This window comes from Schistocerca americana, chromosome 11 (assembly GCF_021461395.2).
Source record: "Schistocerca americana isolate TAMUIC-IGC-003095 chromosome 11, iqSchAmer2.1, whole genome shotgun sequence".
Lineage (NCBI taxonomy): Eukaryota > Metazoa > Arthropoda > Insecta > Orthoptera > Acrididae > Schistocerca > Schistocerca americana.
The window spans coordinates 181,819,115-181,839,056 of NC_060129.1; the positions used below are offsets into that span (position 1 = coordinate 181,819,115).

The 19,942-nt window shown below is 41.8% G+C and overlaps 1 protein-coding gene across 1 annotated transcript in view; it reads right to left on the reverse strand.

Annotated features, from left to right (window-relative positions):
* Positions 1 to 210: 210 nt before the first annotated feature.
* Positions 211 to 19,942, reverse strand: part of LOC124553616 (ankyrin repeat and KH domain-containing protein 1-like) — a 44,508-nt gene continuing 24,776 nt past the window's right edge. Inside the window, exons 7-8 of the mRNA XM_047127469.1 lie at positions 11,629 to 11,778; positions 211 to 1,032 (exon numbers count right to left, since the gene is read on the reverse strand). Of these exons, the coding sequence (XP_046983425.1) occupies positions 354 to 1,032; positions 11,629 to 11,778 (829 nt within the window). The 3' untranslated portion in view covers positions 211 to 353. The remainder of the gene's footprint in view (positions 1,033 to 11,628; positions 11,779 to 19,942) is intronic.

Sequence of the window (19,942 nt, forward strand, 5' to 3'; positions counted from 1 at the left end):
CATTTCTTGCAAATTCACAGTAGTTTCTCAATGCACCAGACATGTTCCTATCAAGTATCTTTCAGTACTCAGATATAGAGAACTGGTCTTTATCAGTAGCTGGGGCATGTTTCGATTTTTTCGAATTTTCACGAAAGGAAGCGTGCTTCCTGGTGTTTACATTAGTTAGTAGGTATCTCTCATTATTGTTTTTGTTGTAGTGCTAGTAGATTAGATGTAAGCACTATATTAATTTGTGTACAAAGAACAACTGTCAGATTATCTTTTTATATTCTTTGTTTTAAAAAGAACCAAAATTCACTTGATGAAACTCATCTGGTTTTGGTCTAGACATATCTGACGGACTTCTAGCTTCATCGTAGCATATCTATCAACTTCTGGAGTTTTTTCAGCCTTGCGAGGTCTAGTGATGTGTTCCCATCATTATCTCTGGCCTCCCTGTTAGCCCCTGCCTCGAGCAGCAGTGTCGCCACCTCACTGTGGCCCTGCTGGGCCGCATAGTGCAGCGGCGTCATCCCAAATTTATTCACGGCATTGGGGTTGGCTTTAGACGCCAACAGCAGCCGCACCACAGCTGTGTGGCCTTTCCATGCAGAAATGTGCAGAGCTGTGCTCTGCTTCCCATTCCTGGCATCCACTTCTCCCCTTGCCTCCAGCAACGTATTCACAATTTCTGCATGGCCGTGCTCTGCCGCATAGTGCATTGCTGTACTCTCATACTGATTCTTGGCATTGACGTCGGCATTAGACGCTATGAGTAACTGCACCATAGCTGCGTGGCCTCTCTCTGCAGCCAGTTGCAGCGGCGTGCTCTTCCTATCGTTCCTGGCTTCCACTTCTGCCCCGGCCTCCAACAGACGCCTCGCTACCTCCACGTGGCCCTGCTTCGCTGCCCAGTGCAAGGCGGTCTCCATGTTCCCATCCATCGCCTCCACGTCTGCTCCAGCCTTAAGCAGGGCCTGCAGCTCCTCCACTGCCCCTTCCTTAGCTGCGTGTATCAGCCTCCGGCCCTTCTCCTCTCCAGAAATACTCCTGCACAAAAGAAAGAAATTCTTAAACTCTTCAGGAAACACACAACTTGATGAAGAACACTATCACAGAAGCAACACTAAGGGCAGTTCTAAACACACATCTGTGTATTGACAACTGATCAGTCTATAATCCACAGTTCTCTCCAATAAAAAACAATGCGAAAGTCTCTGTATGAGAAGGTATAAATTTTCAATGGTACCATCCTCTCAATGTGTTCATCCACTGTCCAATTTGAATTGCTACATTCTATCTTTCAGGATGTTCACTTGTTACACTGTCACACTGAATCCTGACAGTGAGCCGCTTTGACCTCAGGATGTTTTTGTTAAGCCTTCATTGCTCTGCAATGAAAGAGTTGCTTCATGCAGCTGATACTGATCTTTCGAATGCAGCAATCCCTCCCCACACTTATACATAGGACACACAGAACAAATCACATCTCTAGATATTTAAAGAAACTTTGTCATGGCATAAGAACATCAGTCCACATACTTGCAACTTTACTGACAGCCTAACCAAACAGAGAATTAGTATGTCTAACAGGAAACCATTTACTGGAAACATTTCAGAAGCAGCAATGATGGTAACTAGATTTCCTGGGCTACACACACAAATATGCTGATTACTACATGCACACTGGCAGTGATAAACATCCTTGCATGTATAACCAATACACACTCACACATATGAGAGTAAATTAATGTGTCATGCAACTGTCTCGATTGCCATAGGAAATACTGCTCCAACTAAATCTTGGTTCCCTGAATATCCTGTAGTCAACACACCACGTTATTTGCAAGTGACAGACTCCCTACAAAGAGCTTAACGGATAGTACCTCGATACTGATAGAAGAAGATTCATGTTGCAAATGCCCAGCAGCTAGAAATAACGAATTCTTTGTGGAGTAATTATAATTAAGAACAAATTCATTCTGTTTTTCTGCCAAGTGGCATATTACAGCTGATAATTCCAATTTCCATCCATCGATCAGGTACTTACTATCTTCTTCTGTAAACGTTATGTGGATATGGAGGTACTAATGTGGCTGTTTCAACTGAAAATTGTACAGTGCATATACAAAAATGAATCTTAGTGTTCTGAAAACTGTGTCAAATGTGTCTTGATCTTTCCTATCTAATGGTGAGACATTAAACATGATTACTGCACTACTGTACAGTGGTTAACAGTCTGGAAGTGGTTTCCACCCCCACAGTTCTTTCCTGGGAGTGACCTTGGTGGAGACAGTGGGTCTTTGCCGGCGTCTAGAGAGTGTTCCCCACTTTGGAAACCTGGAGTCCTTTTAATGTATTGTTCAACTGCGTTTAATCTTACTGACAACACACATCCCTGGGGAATCATGCATGTTATCGATAATGGTGTTGTAATATAGCTGTACAACTAATTCTGGATGCCTTATCTATTGTAATGTTGTAGACTGTGATTTAAGAATTGAGGTGAGATATGAAATATGTCTGTATATTCTGCCAATAAATCTGTCTTGCTGCTAACTATGGTGATACTGAGTTTTTATGGTACTAATTCGTTTTCAGAAGCAGTTTTAATCTCACATTTACTAGTCATGCCAGAAGTTGTAATCAGCAAATATTATCAATCTACAGTCGTACAGTGATGATCTGGTTTAGTATTTTGTCATGAACGCTGCAAGATTGTCAATAAGATCTCTAGGAAATACTAGTTTGGCCAAAAGTTAATTATGTGTGCAGGTAAACTCTGTGCTAACTGCCATCAATAGCAATTCAATAAATGCAAAGGTATACTATCAATGCTGGCCGCTGTGTCTTTGAAGACGGTTTATCTCGCCAATTTCTTGTTTGGTATAAGTATTCACATATAGGGTGGTAGATCGCCTAAAGCATGTTCACTAATTTCATCCTTGGTCTGGTGTTGCATTCTGTCCTTGCTCATTAACTGTTCTTTTGTGGATCCCGATTTCCTTTTTATTCTCTGTGTAATATGCGTAACCTTTGGTTTATATTGAGTGTAATTCTATCCAACACACACTAACTTGTAAATATTAGATGTGCTATATTTATATAATTCTATGCCAGACACAATAACTTGTAAACATTAGAAGTGTTATATTTGTGTAATTCTATCCCACTCACACTAACTTGTAAATATTAGATGTGTTAAATTTATTATTACAAACTCTTTCCAGTTAATCATCTCAAAGTTGCTTTTTGTGTTACATCACTTTAGGCACATGCCATGAAGACCCATTCTGTGGTTTTCTTGATCTATCCTTTGTTTGCTGTGTCACATGTGTGTCACCATTTAACCCTCAAAACACTTGTATAGGAGGGGTGAAACACACTTCTGCCTTGATTTCTTTTTTGTAGCAGTGGGTAGTTCCTAATTTGATAATCACATTTCTGTCTATGCACACGTTACGCTATTTCCATAAATTACCGGATGATGGTCTAGAGGAGTGGAGATGCCACCTGGTAATGTCCTGGGAGTGTTATATTGTGCTCAGATCAGCCGAATTTCGTGGCCAAGTCATCGACATGAGTTTCCTATCATGCTCATCAAATCTGTATACCATGATTCTGGCCCTATGACTGGCAGTTACCGGAATTCAGTGGACAAGGAATCAATGCGAGTTCACCATCGTGCTCAACAAATCTGTATACCATGATTATGCCCATTTGAAACTAACAGTTATCCGAAACTGGTGGACAGAATATCACTCCCATTTTCCTGAAACAGTGTCGTAGTGACAGGGACAATTATCCTCCTGGAAGATGCAATCACTATCAAGAGACACACAAAGAATTCAAGCATGCAGCTGGTGTGCGGTAATGTTCACATAGTTCACAGCTGCCTTGATACCTCTGATTAGGGTTTACAGGACCCAAGCAAACCCACAAGAATGCCACTCACAGTATAATTCTTCTCCCAGAGTCCTGCATCTGTGGCACAAGTGTGCAGCCACTCACCTGGATGATGGTGTATCCAGACATGGCCATGGACACGAAGCAACAAGAAACGTCATTCATCTATGAAGGCAGTACCTTCACATTGATACACATCTGTGTTTCTATCTCGGTGATAGAAACACAGTCCTATCTCGATTTTCTGTGTAAAGCATAGATAAAAAATGTAATGTATTAAGTTATTTAAGGAATAATGCAATGAAGTAGCTATGAGCTACATTCTATTTCTGTTAACAAATTTACAAACATAAGTGTATTTATCATGTAAAGCTAAAATTCATGTGTTCCACGTATCAAATGCCTAGACAGTATTTAATGTATATAATACCAGGTGTATGTATCTAAGGTATCACATAGAATATACCGTAACTTCCAACAATGGGGCAAACAGCTGCTCATTGTTATGTAGTGTCCTGACTTGGAACATTTCCAGTAATATAATCACACACACAAACGCAGTAAACACACATAAGCACAAACCATTTCAGATGAGAATAGCTCGAGGTTCTCCCAAGACCTTTTCACCAGAAATAGGTAGAAACAGGGCATTACCAACCAACATGCTACATATGCTTTATTACACATCCAGATAGAGTACACCACTTCCCTCTACATATTGCAAATTATTTTCACCACACTCATTGTATAACTTTTTTTACGTTTGCATTGTACGAATTATATTCTCATCAACTAGGCAGAGACAAATTATATAGAACCATTTTAACAATTGTTAAGCACTCAATTCGCTGTAGCCTTAGAGAGATTTTTATATATTATGTTCTTTCTATTATTTAAAAAAGCATTAACAACTGTATACCAATAACATTGTAATAATGAGAAGTGTTTGCTGTTCCATTTATAAACATCCGACCTACCTTACATTTCAAGGCAGTGGGTTGATCTGTACTGTTAATGAAATAAATAAATAAATAAATATCTCGATCTTGTGCTCACTCAAGTTGTAGCTGACGACGTCATTGGGTCAATGGGGAACTCTCAGGGGTGGTGTGTTACAGAGTCCTGTGTTCGATCAATGAGTACTCGAAAATGTGCTTCAAATTGCTGCGCCTACACCAGCACTGAGCTCCATCGTCAGATGTGCCACAAACTGCCGCCTATGCTGATTTACAGAATGGATAAGGCTCCGATATCCATGTTCTCTGACATGAAATATAGGTACAAATTCTCGTCCCCTACTCTTGTTTTCACGACATTCATTGCCTGCTTACAACAGTTGCACATCAACTGTTGAGCCCTTTTCCCCGACGCCAGGCTGTCACAATTTGCCCTTAGTCAGAGTCTGTTAGATCATTAGATTTCCTCATTTGAGGCCCATACCGTTTCTAGATCTTCCACTCGTCTCTTTTCTGCTTACATACAGTCTTTAGCGGGTCGCGTGTCCATAACTGCAACATCTTGCATTTCATATTAAGGTCTCATCAGAATTTATTCTTGTCATGGACTGTTGTGTAAGTATAATGAGGTGCAGTATTGTGGATGTCTGAAGCATTTACCTCTTTCATAAAATTAAAATTTGGCTTCTACACAACTTTATGAACACACAGTTAAAATGTTCCCCTAATGAGAGCGCAGGCGCAAAAAAATATGCACTAACAGGTCCTTTGGCCATGCCACTGCATCTTTTCGATTTTTAAGTAATGCTGATGTTTTGCAGTTTACTCCATCACCAAATGGAATTGTTTTCCCATTCTTGTCGCTTACATTATGTACTGTGTCATCACAAAGTATTTAGTTTTTGTTGGTTTCTACTTCCTGTAAAAAAATTGTATATTATTCTACGGTCTAAAAGACAGTTTTTCAGAGTTTGTAATTTTACTTATGACCATGTACAGTTTATGTTTAAAGTACAGTGTGTTTGAAAAAGAATTTCCTAGTTTAAATGTGTCCTAGAATCTGTACAAAGACATACACCAGTTTGTGCTGTTTGATTAATCAACTCTCCAAGTTTGGCTCCCCTGCAGTTGGCAGGTCTGTTTGATCTTAAGATGGCACCACCGCTATTTTCCCCTCTGTTCCCTCAGTTCAGTCCAGGCGTTCACTGTGACATGTTGACAGAGCACGTCTTTCCCAAATGGACTATACTGAGGCGGAAAAGGGGCTTGTGTTTTTCCAAGAAGATGGCGCCCCACCTCATTACAGTAACCGTGTGTGTGTGGCTCTTGGTGCTCGCTATCCAGGAAGGTGGATAGGATAGGTAGGGCTGGCCCAATGCCTTGGGTACCACGAAGCCCGGACTTAACCCCACTGGACCTTTTCTTTTGGAGCAACATAACAAATGTTGTGTACAGTGAAAAGATCAGGGACATCAATCACTTACTGGAAAGAATCGTCAAGGCGGATGGGAGTTACACCTGAAATGTTGGTCAATACGTGGCGAGAAGTGGAACATTGTCTTGACGTGGGTAGGGCAACAAATGTATCCCACGTTGAAGCCTGCTAACATTAAATAAAACTTTATGGAATTCTCTTTCATGATATCTACTTATTGATGTAATTTTTCATTGATTTCCCCATTAAATTTATATTTAAAACTAGGGAGTTCTTTTTCCAACACCATTAATTGTATTTAGCCTTAGTTAGGCACTGATTTTTTTTTTTTTTTTATGTAGGTTCTTTTATATGTCCCCACATCAGGCAACTGCATATCAAAGAAGGAAATCTTCATTTTCTTTACCTTGTACGTCGTTTTTCGTATTTATATACCTATGTGCTATTTCTAAACAGTTGTCTTGTCTTTACTGACAAATTTTTAGCTTTGTATTTCACATATTGTCCTACTTTGTTTTATTTTCTGCTCTAACACTTTTACTTCTTCCTCTGCTTGTACATTTATCACGTTTTTCAGTTGTTGATAAACTGCTGTGGTTGTCTGCGGCAACATTTTTTCACACTCTATATTGATGTACCTTAAAAAGTTCTTTCCTTCCCATGTCATATTTCTGATTCTATTCCTCTACAGGTTTTTATTTTATGTAATGTTCCTTTCTCTGTAAAGGATCTACTACTTTATATTTTAGTATGTGCTACACAATTTAAGCCATTTCCTGGTCACACTCCACTGAACGTTACTCACTGCATTTATGGATATACATGTTGCTGTGTCATCTATCATTGACAGGTTGCCATCTTTTTTAGAAAGTGATCTCCACTTTGATCTGTCTGCTTATTCTTCAGTGGCACCGTCTTGTGGCTGGTTGTTAACATGCACATCTTCATGCGTCACATGATTCACATTACTTTTATGCATCAAATGTGGCAAATACTTCTCAGGCTCCTATTCTTGACATAATTTCAGAATAAGTGTTGTGTTTTCCATGATTATCTGTCACAGTGAGTAAACTTTTTTGTCAGCCTATACCATATGAGGGTTTTATTTGTACATTCGACCCAGGGTCATGTCTGACAGTAACTATGTTGGAACACATATTGTGGATTATGTGCTCAAGTTGTGATTATGTCCAAGGTGATAGAGAATTCCACTGAGAATGCTAAGTGTTCCTGATATCGGAGATTGGCACTGGCCACGATGTCATAGTAAACCATTTATAATGCTTATCGTGCTTCCAAGGAACTGGCCTTGTGGATTTTTGTAGAATTGACTACCTTCCAACATTCTCCCTGCAAGTTCTTAACTCAAAATTGTTACAGGTGGCATTTTATTGCAATGTGTTGTTGCCAAGGAGGGCTTTGAGTAAATTTTCTTATCGCTAGCTGGTGATTTTTCATGAAATTCCAGTTTATTCTTAATAATTGGAATATTTTCTTAATTTACGTTTGCGTATTGTATCAGAGCCTGATGTCTGCAAGTCTGTTGTTTAGTGCAGATGAGTTTACTGGTGTTTCTTCTAAAATTATGGGTAACTTTTGTTAATGAATGATTTCAGAGACTATTGTGAGTTGAATTTTTACTAATTTTTGGATTGTCTCTGTTTTTCTTAAATACATGTATATGAAAGGTACAGATCTGCTAACGCTAAATGAGTCGTCCCGCTCTTCCAGCCTCCTATTACATTTTTGGTAAGTAGTGCATTCTTAAAGTTAAGTAGTGGATTTTAATTAATTTGTATTTTCCACAATGTCTGGTGTTGTCAAGGATCCGGCTTGTCAGATGCGAGGTGACTTACTTTACGAATTGGAGCGACATGAGCTAGAGTGATGGGGTACGGTACAGAAGTTCACTGAACAAGTATGTCAGCACAGCCATCGTCAGATGGTACATAAAGTTACCACACCTGATGAGATAAGTTTCTCCCTGCTGCCATTTGTGATGCATTGATAGAAATCGTAGAAATTATTCAGGATAGTAGCAGAGTGTCAGTATAGACCCACTTAGATCATTATATTGATAGCCTGAATGACTTGGTCGGTGTTGATGCACAACAGGTGAAGGAAATACAGGATTATATTTTGGCGATTAAAGAATGGTATAAAAAAATGGAGATGTGGGTGTGAATTCGGAAAGTAATTTAGCCGTCCATGATGGGGACAAGAGCAAAAGATTTATGTGCCTTTGTTGTTCAAATATTTTCACGAATTCCCAGTAGGAGGGCATTTAGGTGTCTACAAGACGCAGGAAAAAATCCGACAGTCCTTGTTACCGAAAGTGGATGGGAGGGTAGCCAGCTGTCAGGTATGTGCTATGACCAAGCCAGCTCAGGATAACAGGGTTGGTAAATTCGCATCTAAACCCACAAAGAAAGCTTCCCACCAAATGTATATCGATTTTGCTGGCCCGTTACCAAGGTCTAAGAAGGGGAATAGATACATTTTCGTGTGTACTGATGCGTGTACTAGATTTATGTGATTGCTGTCAATCAGAGGTGCGACGACCTGAGCAATTACCCAGAATTTAGTCCAGTATTTTTAAAACTTTCGGGCCGCCACAGTCAATGGTCACCGATAATGCAAGGCTGAGGCGTTTTGATTTGATTTTGACAGGGAAGCCAAAACAACTTTGGTCTAACCCGTCACTACCTGTTATAAGTGCCATTTTATTGCACTGTGTTGGTCTGCAAGCACTAAAGCAAATATGTATCAGAGCGTTATTATTGGCAGGAGAAGCAAGAACCAAGAAGAAAGACTGATGTTGTATGGAAGAATTTCACTCGGTGGAAACACACCGATACTAGGGAAAAGATGATGCTTTATTTCAATTATTTATTGCACATTAACTAAACATTGTACACATGTCATACATATCGTATTTTGAAGACAAACTCGCAAAATTTTGCACAAACATTCGATATGTGAATCATGAGTGACCTGGCAGATGTCAATAGGGTAATCGAATTCTTGCGTGTTGAATTATATTAATTTTTGGAGTGTCTTCGATTTTTAAATGCATTTATAAGAAACGTAAAGGTTCCTAACATCAATCAATCATTCTGTCCCTCTACTTCCAGCTATCTGTTATTACTCAAACCAGAAATGGTGTCCAACAAACCAATACAGTCAATATTTTAGTAAAAGAATTTATATTTGTAGCACACACACACACACACACACACACACACACACACACACACACACACATATATCCTATGAGATCAAGATGTTGCTGTGTTCGATTATATTGTTTATTACAATGGTCTTCTTTTGGTGTGAGTGCCATCGTCAGGTTATCTGTGGCAAGTGTGTAATTTTGAGTTTGATTAAAAATTTCAAATTTTGGAATGGATAATACAACATATTATAGAATTCTGATTTGCTATGTACATCAGGTGGTCTTGATATCTATAAGAGGTTGATGTCACAGTTTCTGTCATGCTACATTATAAGCTTGCTTGTTTGATGTTGATGGAGCTACTGTAGCTGTTAAACTTTTGCTGGAACAGTTCTATACTGCTCCAGGAAAAGTTAAACGCACACTACAGCTCCATCAGTATCGAAGGAGCAAACTTCCATAGTTTGGCAACAGCGAGTGATACATTGATGTCATGCAGATATAAAGGCCACCTGAGGTACATAGCAAATCATAATTCAATAATAAGATGTATTGTCTACTGCAAAATTTGAAATACGCTACCAAATTGTGTACTTTCCACACATGACTTGAAGATGGCAGCCACATAAATACTGGCCTATTTTAGTAAACTATATAATCGAACACAACAACATCTTGGTCTCATAGCATAACATTCAACATCCTTATATGAGATATACGATGCAGTGGACCCACATGAGTACAGCCTGTAGCATATTTCCTATGTATCAGCGTTTATTAAATCATACCCATTCTGATCTGAATGTAATTCACACACCTATTTGAATGTCAAATTTTATGAAGGGAATAAATTTTCCTGGTAACTACACTGAAGCGCCAAAGAAACTGGTGCAGGTATTTTTATTCACATACAGAATTATGTAAGCAGGCAGAATATGGCGCTGCAGTTGCCAATGCCTATGTAGGGCAACAAGTGTCTGGCGCACTTGTTACATCTGTTACTGCTACTACAATGGCAGGTTCTCAAGATTTAAGAGGGTTTGAAGGTGGTGTTATAGTCGGCGTTCAAGCAATGGGACATAGCATCCCTGAGGTAGCGATGAAGTGGGGATTTTCCTGTACGACCATTTCACGAGCGTAATGTGAATATCAGGAATCTGGTAAAACGTCAAATCTCCGACATCTCTGGGGCTAGAAGAAGATCCTGCAAGAATGGGACCAACAACAACTGAAGAGAATCATTCAACGTGACAGATGTGCAACCGTTCCGCATATTTCTGCAGATTTAAATGGTGGGCCATCAACAAATGTCAATGTGCGAACTATTCAATGAAACATCATTGATATGGGCTTTTGGAGCCTAAGACCCACTCCTGTAACCTTGATGACTGCACGACAAAGCTTTACGCATTGCCTGGGCCCGTCAACACTGACATTGGACTTATGATGACTGTAAATGTGTTACCTCATCAGATGAGTCTTGTTTAAAATTGTATCAGGTGGATGGACTTGTGAGGGTATGGAGACAACCTTATGACTCCATGGACCCTGCATGTCAGCAGGGAATTGTTCAAGCTGGTGGAGGCTCTGTAATGGTGTGGGGCATGTCCTGTTGGGTTGACGTGGGACCGCTGATACATCTAGATACAGCTCTGACAGGTGTCATGTACTTCTGATCATCTGCATCCATTCACACCCACTGTGCATCCGATGGACTTGGGAAATTACAGGAGGACAATGTGACACCCGACATGTCCAGAATTGCGACAGAGTGGCTCCAGGAACACTCAGTATAAATTAAACACTTCCACTGGCCACCAAAATCCCCAGGCATGAATATAATTGAGCATATTTGGGATGGCTGGCAACATGCTGTTCAGAAGAGATCTCCACCCCCTCATACTCTTACGGATTTATGCACAGCCCTGTGCGATTCATGATGTCAGTTCCTTCCAGCACTACTTCAGACATAGTCAAGTCCAGGCCACATCATGTTGTGGCAATTATGCGTGCTCGATAATATTGGGCAGATGTACCAGTTTCTTTGTTTCTTCAGCGTATATATCATAAAAAAATACAAGACATCTGTCTTTCTGGGCATAACACTTCGTTCAAAACCCACATGAGTTGTTCTATGAATGTGAAGAAAGGGCACATGTCATGACAAAACTCACCTCAGCAGAGTGATGGCGGCGCTATCGGTTGAGGGAGTCGGGCTGGCAGCTGTGGGCGTGGTAGCTGAGGCGGAAGTCCGGCTGTGGTCACCATGGTTGCTCTCCAGCTTAGTGGTGGGGGCGACTGAGCTGTCTGTAGTGGCTGGTGTGCTGTGTGGGAGAAGCTACGTGAAAAAGTGCATTCACATGTGGGCGAGAGGGCAGCTTTTTGCAGGCAGTAACTGCTGGGGGACTGTCTACACACACATAATGGAACACACATAGTCAACAACAGTAATGTGCATACTTAGACAAATGACTTACTGTTGACCACATCATTTTACAATTTCGGTCTCCTGAGCCCCTCATACAAGTAGCTTAGCAGACCAAACAACAGTTTGTACATAATAAAGCACAGCTGGAAGGTACATACAAGTTTCAATAGTTATGCTGGAGGGATTGGACAGTTTAGTTTGAATATATAACAACGAAAATCACACAGAAATTGAAACGGCAATATCCTTTTAACATACGAGGTGTGACAATAAAGTAATGAGATTGATTTTACTTGCAAGATGTGGCAACTCTGCAGTCTTGCGTAGGCCCAATATCTTTGACCTTGGTCTATAAGCTGCTTCTAGTCCAAGTGGCACATCGATGCAGCTGCTCAGTCGTGAGTTGTTGTAAAAATTTTACACGTTTTTGAGTTTCTCGTCACAGAAATGGAACCGCATAATATTACGCAACGGTATGCCATTTCTTTTTGTGTTAAACTGGGTGAAAACGCGACGACAACTTACGGTAGGCTTCAGAAGGCTTTTGGAGAGGAGGTTATGCCAAGAGCTCAAGTTTTTCGTTGGTATAAAATGTTTGGTGAAGGCAGAACGAATGTTGAAGATGAAGACCGCAGTGGACGACCATCCACCTCACGGACGGATGTCAACTTGGCCAGGGTGCGTGAACTCGTACGATGTGATCGAAGATTATCCATGAAAATGAAAATATTGCAGAAGGACTGAACATCAATCGAGAAACGGTTCGTCGAATAATAACTGAAGATCTTGGTATGAGAAATATTTGTGCAAAAATGGTCCCAAAAAATCTCACAACGCCGGCCGGCCTGAGTGGACGAGCGGTTCTAGACGCTACAGTTTGGAACCGCGCGACCGCTCCGGTCGCAGGTTCGAATCCTGACTCGGGCATGGATGTGTGTGATGTCCTTAGGTTAGTTAGGTTTAAGTAGTTCTAAGTTCTAGGGGACTGATGGCCTCAGAAGTTAAGTCCCATAGTGCTCAGAGCCATGTGACCCAATCTCACATCACAACAGCAAGAAACACGGAAAAATGTGGCAGTCGATCTGTTAGAGGTAACGGAAATCAGTCCAGATTTGTTATCGTGATGAAACTTGTTTTTTTTTCAGTACGATACAGTGACAAAACGCCAAAGTTCGCAATGGTGCTCAAAGAGATCACCCAGACCTAAAAAAGCTCGCATGTCAAAGTCAAAAGCAAAATGCATGCTTGTGTGCTTCTTTGATTCGAAGGGAATTGATCATAAAGAGTGGGTGCCTCCTGGACAAACAGTTAAACGATATTACTACAGAGAAATTTTAGAAAGACTTTGTAAAAGAGTTCTTCGTGTCAGTGCGAATATTGCAGATAATTGGTTTCTGCATCACAATAACGTGCCATCCGAGACTGCTCTGTCAGTACAGAAATTTTTAGCCTCAAAACAAATTTCAGTACTACCACAGCCACCTTATTCACCAGATATCGCTCCATGCGACTTTTCTCTATTTCCAAGAGTCAAAACAGCAGTCAAGGGACACCATTTTCAAACTGCACAAGATGTCCAAAAAGGTGTGGCGAGGTTTTTGGATGATATTACAGAAGATGAGTTCAAGAAATGTTACCATCAGTGGCAGAAACGTTGGAAAAAGTGTGTGCAATCAGATAGGAACTGCTTTGAAGGAGACAACACTAAACTTGACTAAAACGGTAAGCAACATTTTTTTTTTCACATCAACCTCATTGCTTTATTGTCGCACATGGCGTGGGGCTGCAATTATCTGTGTTTGTAGCTCACATTTCTGGAGTCAGGTTGAAAGAGGAACAGGTGGGACACAGAGGTGCTAAAAATCTCTTTGTGTTACTCTGTGTAAACATCTACCTCATACTCCGCAAGCCACCTAATGGTGCGTGGCGGAGGGTACTTTCGGTACCACTCTCTGATCCCTCCAACCCTGTTCCACTTGCGAATAGTGCGTGGGAAGAATGATTATCTGTAAGCCTCTGTATTGGCTATAATTTATCAAATTTTCTCCTCATGGTCAATACGCGAGATGTATGTGGGAGGAAGTAATATGTTGTCAGACTCCTCCTGAAATGTGCTGTCCCTAAATTTCAATAGTAAATATCTCCATGACGCACGATGCCTCTCTTGTAACGTCTGCCAGTGGAGATTCTTTAGCATCTCTGTAACGCTCTGTAGTCAGCTAAACTACCCCGTGACGAAATGCGCCGCTCTTCGTTGGATCTTCTGTCTCTCCTATTAGTCCTATCAGATAGGGATCCCATATAGATGAACAATACTCAAGAATCAGGCTAACAAGCGCCTTGTAAGCCATTTCTTTCGCGGATGAGTTTCATTTCCCTAAGATTCTTCCGATGAATCTGAGTCTGGTGTCTGATTTTTCCACTATCTTCTCTATATGATCATTCAACTTAAGGTCGCTCTGGATAGTTACACCTAGATGTTTTACGGTAGACGCTGTCTCCAGCTGTTTGTAATCAATAGTGTAGCTGTACAGTAGTGGATTTCTCTTCCTATGTGTGAGCAATATGTTACATATATTTACGTTCAGGGTCAACTGCCAGAACCTGCTACATTCATCATTTCTCTGCAGGTCGTTCTGCAACTTCTTAGTATCTTCTGGCGTTGCTACTTTGATATAAACAACTGTTTCATCTGTGAATAGCCTTAAAGAGCATCGGACACTTTCTACTAGATCATTTACATATACTGTAAACAGCATCAGTCCTAACACTCTTCCCTGTGGCACTCCAGATATTAACTTTACATTTGCCGATTTAGTTCTGTTAAGAGTGACATGTTGAGTTCTATCTGCAAGAATGTCTTGAATCCAATCACAGGTCTGCTCCGATACTCCGTTAGCTTGTATTTTTTTCATTAAATGGCAATGTGGGACGGTGTCAAATGCCTTACTGAAATCAAACAACACAGCATCTGGTGGCTAACACACAATAAATCCACCTAGAAAGAAATATGAAGTAAACATCGGAAAGAATAATGTACACTGAGATAAGTCTTGGCATAACGATATGTGTAGGTATGGACGGCGGCAGTATCACGCACACAACGTACAGAAGGGTAGTTCACTGGCAGAGCTGTCGCTTGTACTCGGGTAGGACATGTGGAAAGGTTTCTGATGTGATTATGAGTGCGCGACTGGAAATAACAGACTTCGAACACTGAGAGGTAGTTGGAGCTAGATGCGTGGGGCACTCCATTATGGATACCACAATTTGGACATTACCACTCATCGCAGACAATGCAGTGGCTGACATGCTTCACTAAACGAATGAGAGTGATAGTGTTTGCGTAGAGTTGTCAATGCTAATGGACAATAAATGCTGTGTCATATAATGGGGTAAACACGAGGAACGTATTCGTTTGTAGAGTGATTAAAATTTTGCGGTAATGGGGTATGGCAGCAGATGTTCGACTCGAGTGCCTTTAATAACAACACGACATTGCCTACAGTATCTCTCGTGGGCTTGTGACCGTATCAGTTGGACTCTAGAAACATGGAAAACTGTGGCCTGTTCAGATGAGTCCTGATTTCAGTTAGTGAGTTCTGATGGTAGGGTTTGAGTGTGGCGCGGTCCCCACGAAACTATGGACCCTGATTGTCTGCAAGACACTGTGCAAGCTGGTGGTAGCTCAAAAATGCTGTGGGATGTGCCTACATGGAATGGACTGGGTCGTCTGGTCCAACCTGAACCTACAATTGACTGGCAGGAGCTATGTTCAGCTACTTGCGACCATTTGTAACCATTCAACCATTTCATGTTCCCAAACAACGTCATATCACCACTTCACAGTTGGTTTGAAGACCATTCTGGACAGTTCGAGCATTTTATTTAGTGAACCCAATCCTCTGACACGAATCCTATCGAAAATTTACTGGACATAATCGAGATGTCGCTTTGTGCACAATATCCTGAATCCTCAACACTTTTGTAATTATGGACAGCTACAGGCAGCATGGCCCAGTGTTTCAGCAGGGGACTTCTAACGACTTGTTGAGTCGGTGCCACGGGCAAAAAGAGCTCTGACATGTTATTAGGAAATATCCCATGACTTCCGTCACTTCAGTGTGGTATCACTGATTCGATGTTTTGAGAAGTTGGCAGAATGTGCGACCTCACTTTCTGCCCCTACTGATGGCCCAAAAAATGTTCATTGACATCTGTATTCCGTGAGAAAACATGTGTAATGGTACCAATTCTGTCTTGGGATTGGATGGGAAAAACATGAAACGGCACATGTGCCAGGAATAACGTGCTACAGTGACTGTACGACAAAGAGGCTGGTGCTTACGTAAATGGTGCCGCTGGGCGAGGCGGATCTCACAACAAAAAATAGAAGTGACCTCTTTGTCTGCGCGCAACAGAAGCTGTTTGAAAACGCGCCATCACGCCCATGTCGACCAGACTGATGTCAGCCAAGACGTCATTTCCATCTCACCGCTAGCTACTCGCTTTTCAAACAAACAAACTGAGACCCAGTATATACACAATGTCATCAAAAGTATCCGGACACCCGTAAAATCATACTTTTTTTTCATATTAGCGGTATTGTGCTGCCACCTACTGCCAGGTACTGCATATCAGCGACCTCAGCCGTCATTAGACATCGTGAGAGAGTAGAATACGGTGCTCTGCGGAACTCACGGACTTCGTACGTGATCAGGTGATTGGGTGTCACTTGTATCATACATCTGTACTTGTATCATACATCCACACTCATAAGCATCCCTAGGTCCACTGTTTCCCATGTGGTAGTGAAGTGGAAACGTGAAGAGATACATACACCACAAAAGCGTACAGGCCGACCTCGTCTGTTGACTGATAGAGACTGCAGACCCTTGAAGAGGGTCTTAATGTGTAGTAGGCAGACATCTACCCAGACCATCACACAGAAATTCCAAACTGCATCAGGGTCCACTGCAAGTTCTATGACAGTTAGGTGGGTGGTGAGGAAACTTGGATTTCATGGTCGAGCGGCTGCTCATCACATCACGCCAGTAAATGCCAAACGACACCTCGCTTGGTGTAAGGAGCGTAAACAATGGACGATTGAACAGTGGAAAAACGTTGTGTGGAGTGAAGAATCATGGTACACAATGTGGTGATCCGATGGAAGGGTGTGGGTATGGCAAATACCAGCTGAACGTAATCTGCCTGCATGTGTAGTGCCAACAGTAAAATTTGGAGGCGGTTGTGTTGGTGTGGTCGTGTTTTTCATGGAGGGGACTTTCACCCATTGTTGTTTTGCATGGCACTATCACAGCACAGGCCTACATTGATGCTTTAAGCACCTTCTTGCTTCCCACTGTTGAAGAGCAATTTGGGGTTGGCGATAGCATCTTTCAACATGATTGAGCAACTGTTCATAGTGCACAGCCTGTGGCAGAGTGGTTACTCGACAATAACATCATTGTAATGGACTGGCCTGCACATGGTCCTGACCTAAATCCTATAGCACACCTTTGGGATGTTTTGGAACGCCGACTTCATGCCAGGCCTCACCGACCGATGTTGATACCTCTCCTCAGTGCAGCACTCCGTGAAGAACGGGCTGCCATTCCCCAAGAAACATTCCAGCACCTGAGTGAAGGTATGCATGCGAGAGTGGAAGCTGTCATCAAGGCTAAGGGTGGGCCAACACCATACAGAATTCCAGCATTACCAATGGAGGACGCCACGAAATTGTAAATCATTTTCAGCCATGTGTCTGGATACTTTCGATCACATAGTGTATATCCTACAATATTAGAAATGATTTTTGTGTAATTGAAGTAGATATGTAACATCTAATGCTTAATTTTAATGAGCTGTTATCTGTCTGAGCTGGCTGGAGTGGCCGTGCGGTTCTAGGTGCTACAGTCTGAGGCCGAGCAACCGCTACGGTCACAGGTTCGAATCCTGCCTCGGGCATGGATGTGTGTGATGTCCTTAGGTTAGTTAGGTTTAATTAGTTCTAAGTTCTAGGCGACTGATGACCTCAGAGGTTAAGTCGCATAGTGCTCAGAGCCATTGTTATCTGTCTGAAGTAGTTCAGCTTCCACGTGTTCCTGAGTGAGTGCTATTCGGCTGTTGTCAAGAAATAGGTGCCCGCTGTAAGTATTTTTCAAATATTCAAATGTTTCTGAATTCCTAAGGGACCAAACTGCTGATATCATCTGTCCCTAGACTTACACACAACTTATGCTAAGAACAATACACACATCCATGCCTGGGGAAGGACTCGAACCTCTGGAGGGAGAGGCCATGCATTCCGTGACTTAGCGCCTCAAACTGCGCAGCCGCTACGTGCGGCAAGTATTTTTCTCCACGAGGAACTGGACATGTAGTGGATAAACATGATCTCTTCAAATCTTGACTTGGATTACAAGTGGTGCTTAACGTATAAGAAATTAATAGATAGTATACTTTTAAAAGTAAAAGTCGCACTAGAATATGGCGGCAGATGTAGCTGTGCATTTGCATCGAGTCGTTTAATGTGCAGAAACATACCGTAATATCAAAAAGTTGTGGGATGTAGAGTTTCTACGAACTGCATTTAGTCATTTTCTTCCTCGTGTTCTAAAGTCCTCCACGTCACGCCTTATTCGTCATGTACACTATGTGATCAATAGCATTCGGACAACAGGCTGAAAATGACTTACAAGTTTGAGGCACCCTCCATCAGTAATGCTGGAATTCAATACGGTGATGGTCCACCCTTAACCTTGATGAGAGCTTCCACTCTCACAGGCATACGTTCAATCCAGTGCTGGAAGGTTTCTTGGGGAATGACAGCCAATTCTTCACGGAGTGCTGCACTGAGAAGAGGTTCCAAAACATCCCAAAGGTGTTTTATAGGATTCAGGTCAGGACTCTGTGCAGGCCATTCCACTATAGGGATGTTATTGTGTGTAACCACTCCGCCACAGGCCGTGCATTATGAACAGGTGCTCGATCGTGTTGAGAGATGCAGTTGCCATCACTGAATTGCTCTTCAATAGAGGGAAGCAAAAATTTGCTTAAAACATCAATGTAGGCCTGTGGTGGGATAGTGCCACGCAAAACAACAAAGGGTGCAAGCCTCCTCGATGAAAAACACTACCACACCGTAACACCACCACCTCCGAATTTTACTGTTGGCACTACACACTCTGGCAGATGATGTTCACCGGGCATTCGCCATACTCACACCCTGCCATCGGATCACCACATTGTGTACCGTGATTTGTCACTCCACACAAGTTTTTCCACTGATCAATCATCCAGTTTTTACGCTCCTTACACCAAGCGAGGCGTCGTTTGGGATTGCCAGTGTGATTTGTGGTTTATGAGCAGCCGCTCGACCATGAAATCCAAGTTTTCTCACCTCCCGCCTAACTGTCATAGTACTTGAAGTGGATCCTGATGCAGTTCGGAATTCTTGTGTGATGGTCTGGATAGATGTCTGCCTATGACACATTAAGATCCTCTTCAACTGTCGGCGGTCTCTGTCAGTCAACAGAAGAAGTCAGCCTATACACTTTTGTGCTGTCCGTGTCCCTTGCCGTTTCCACTTCACTATCACATTGGAAACAGTGGACCTACGGATGTTTAGGAGTGTGGAAATCTCGCGTACAGACGTATGACGCAAGTGACGCCCAATCAGCTGACCACGTTCGAAGTTCCGCACAGCGCCCCGATCTGCTCTCTCACGATGTCTAATGACTGCTGAGGTCGCTGATAGGTAGTACCTGGCAGTAAGTCTCAGCACAATGCACATACTGTGAAAAACGTATGTTTTTTGAGGTGTCCATGTACTTTTGATTACTTAGAGTATGTTGTGTAATGAAGACTCATAGTTGTGAGCTAAACACATCGAATTAACCTCTAATGATCCAAAGGATTGGTTTACTAAGTTTTACAGTATATTTATGAGTGGCAGTGAGGTGCCCAGAAGTTTCAGTAGTGATTAAATCGTACCTCGAAACACTGGATATGTGTTGTAATCAGATCGACCATTCTTTCAACAGAAATTAGATATTTTC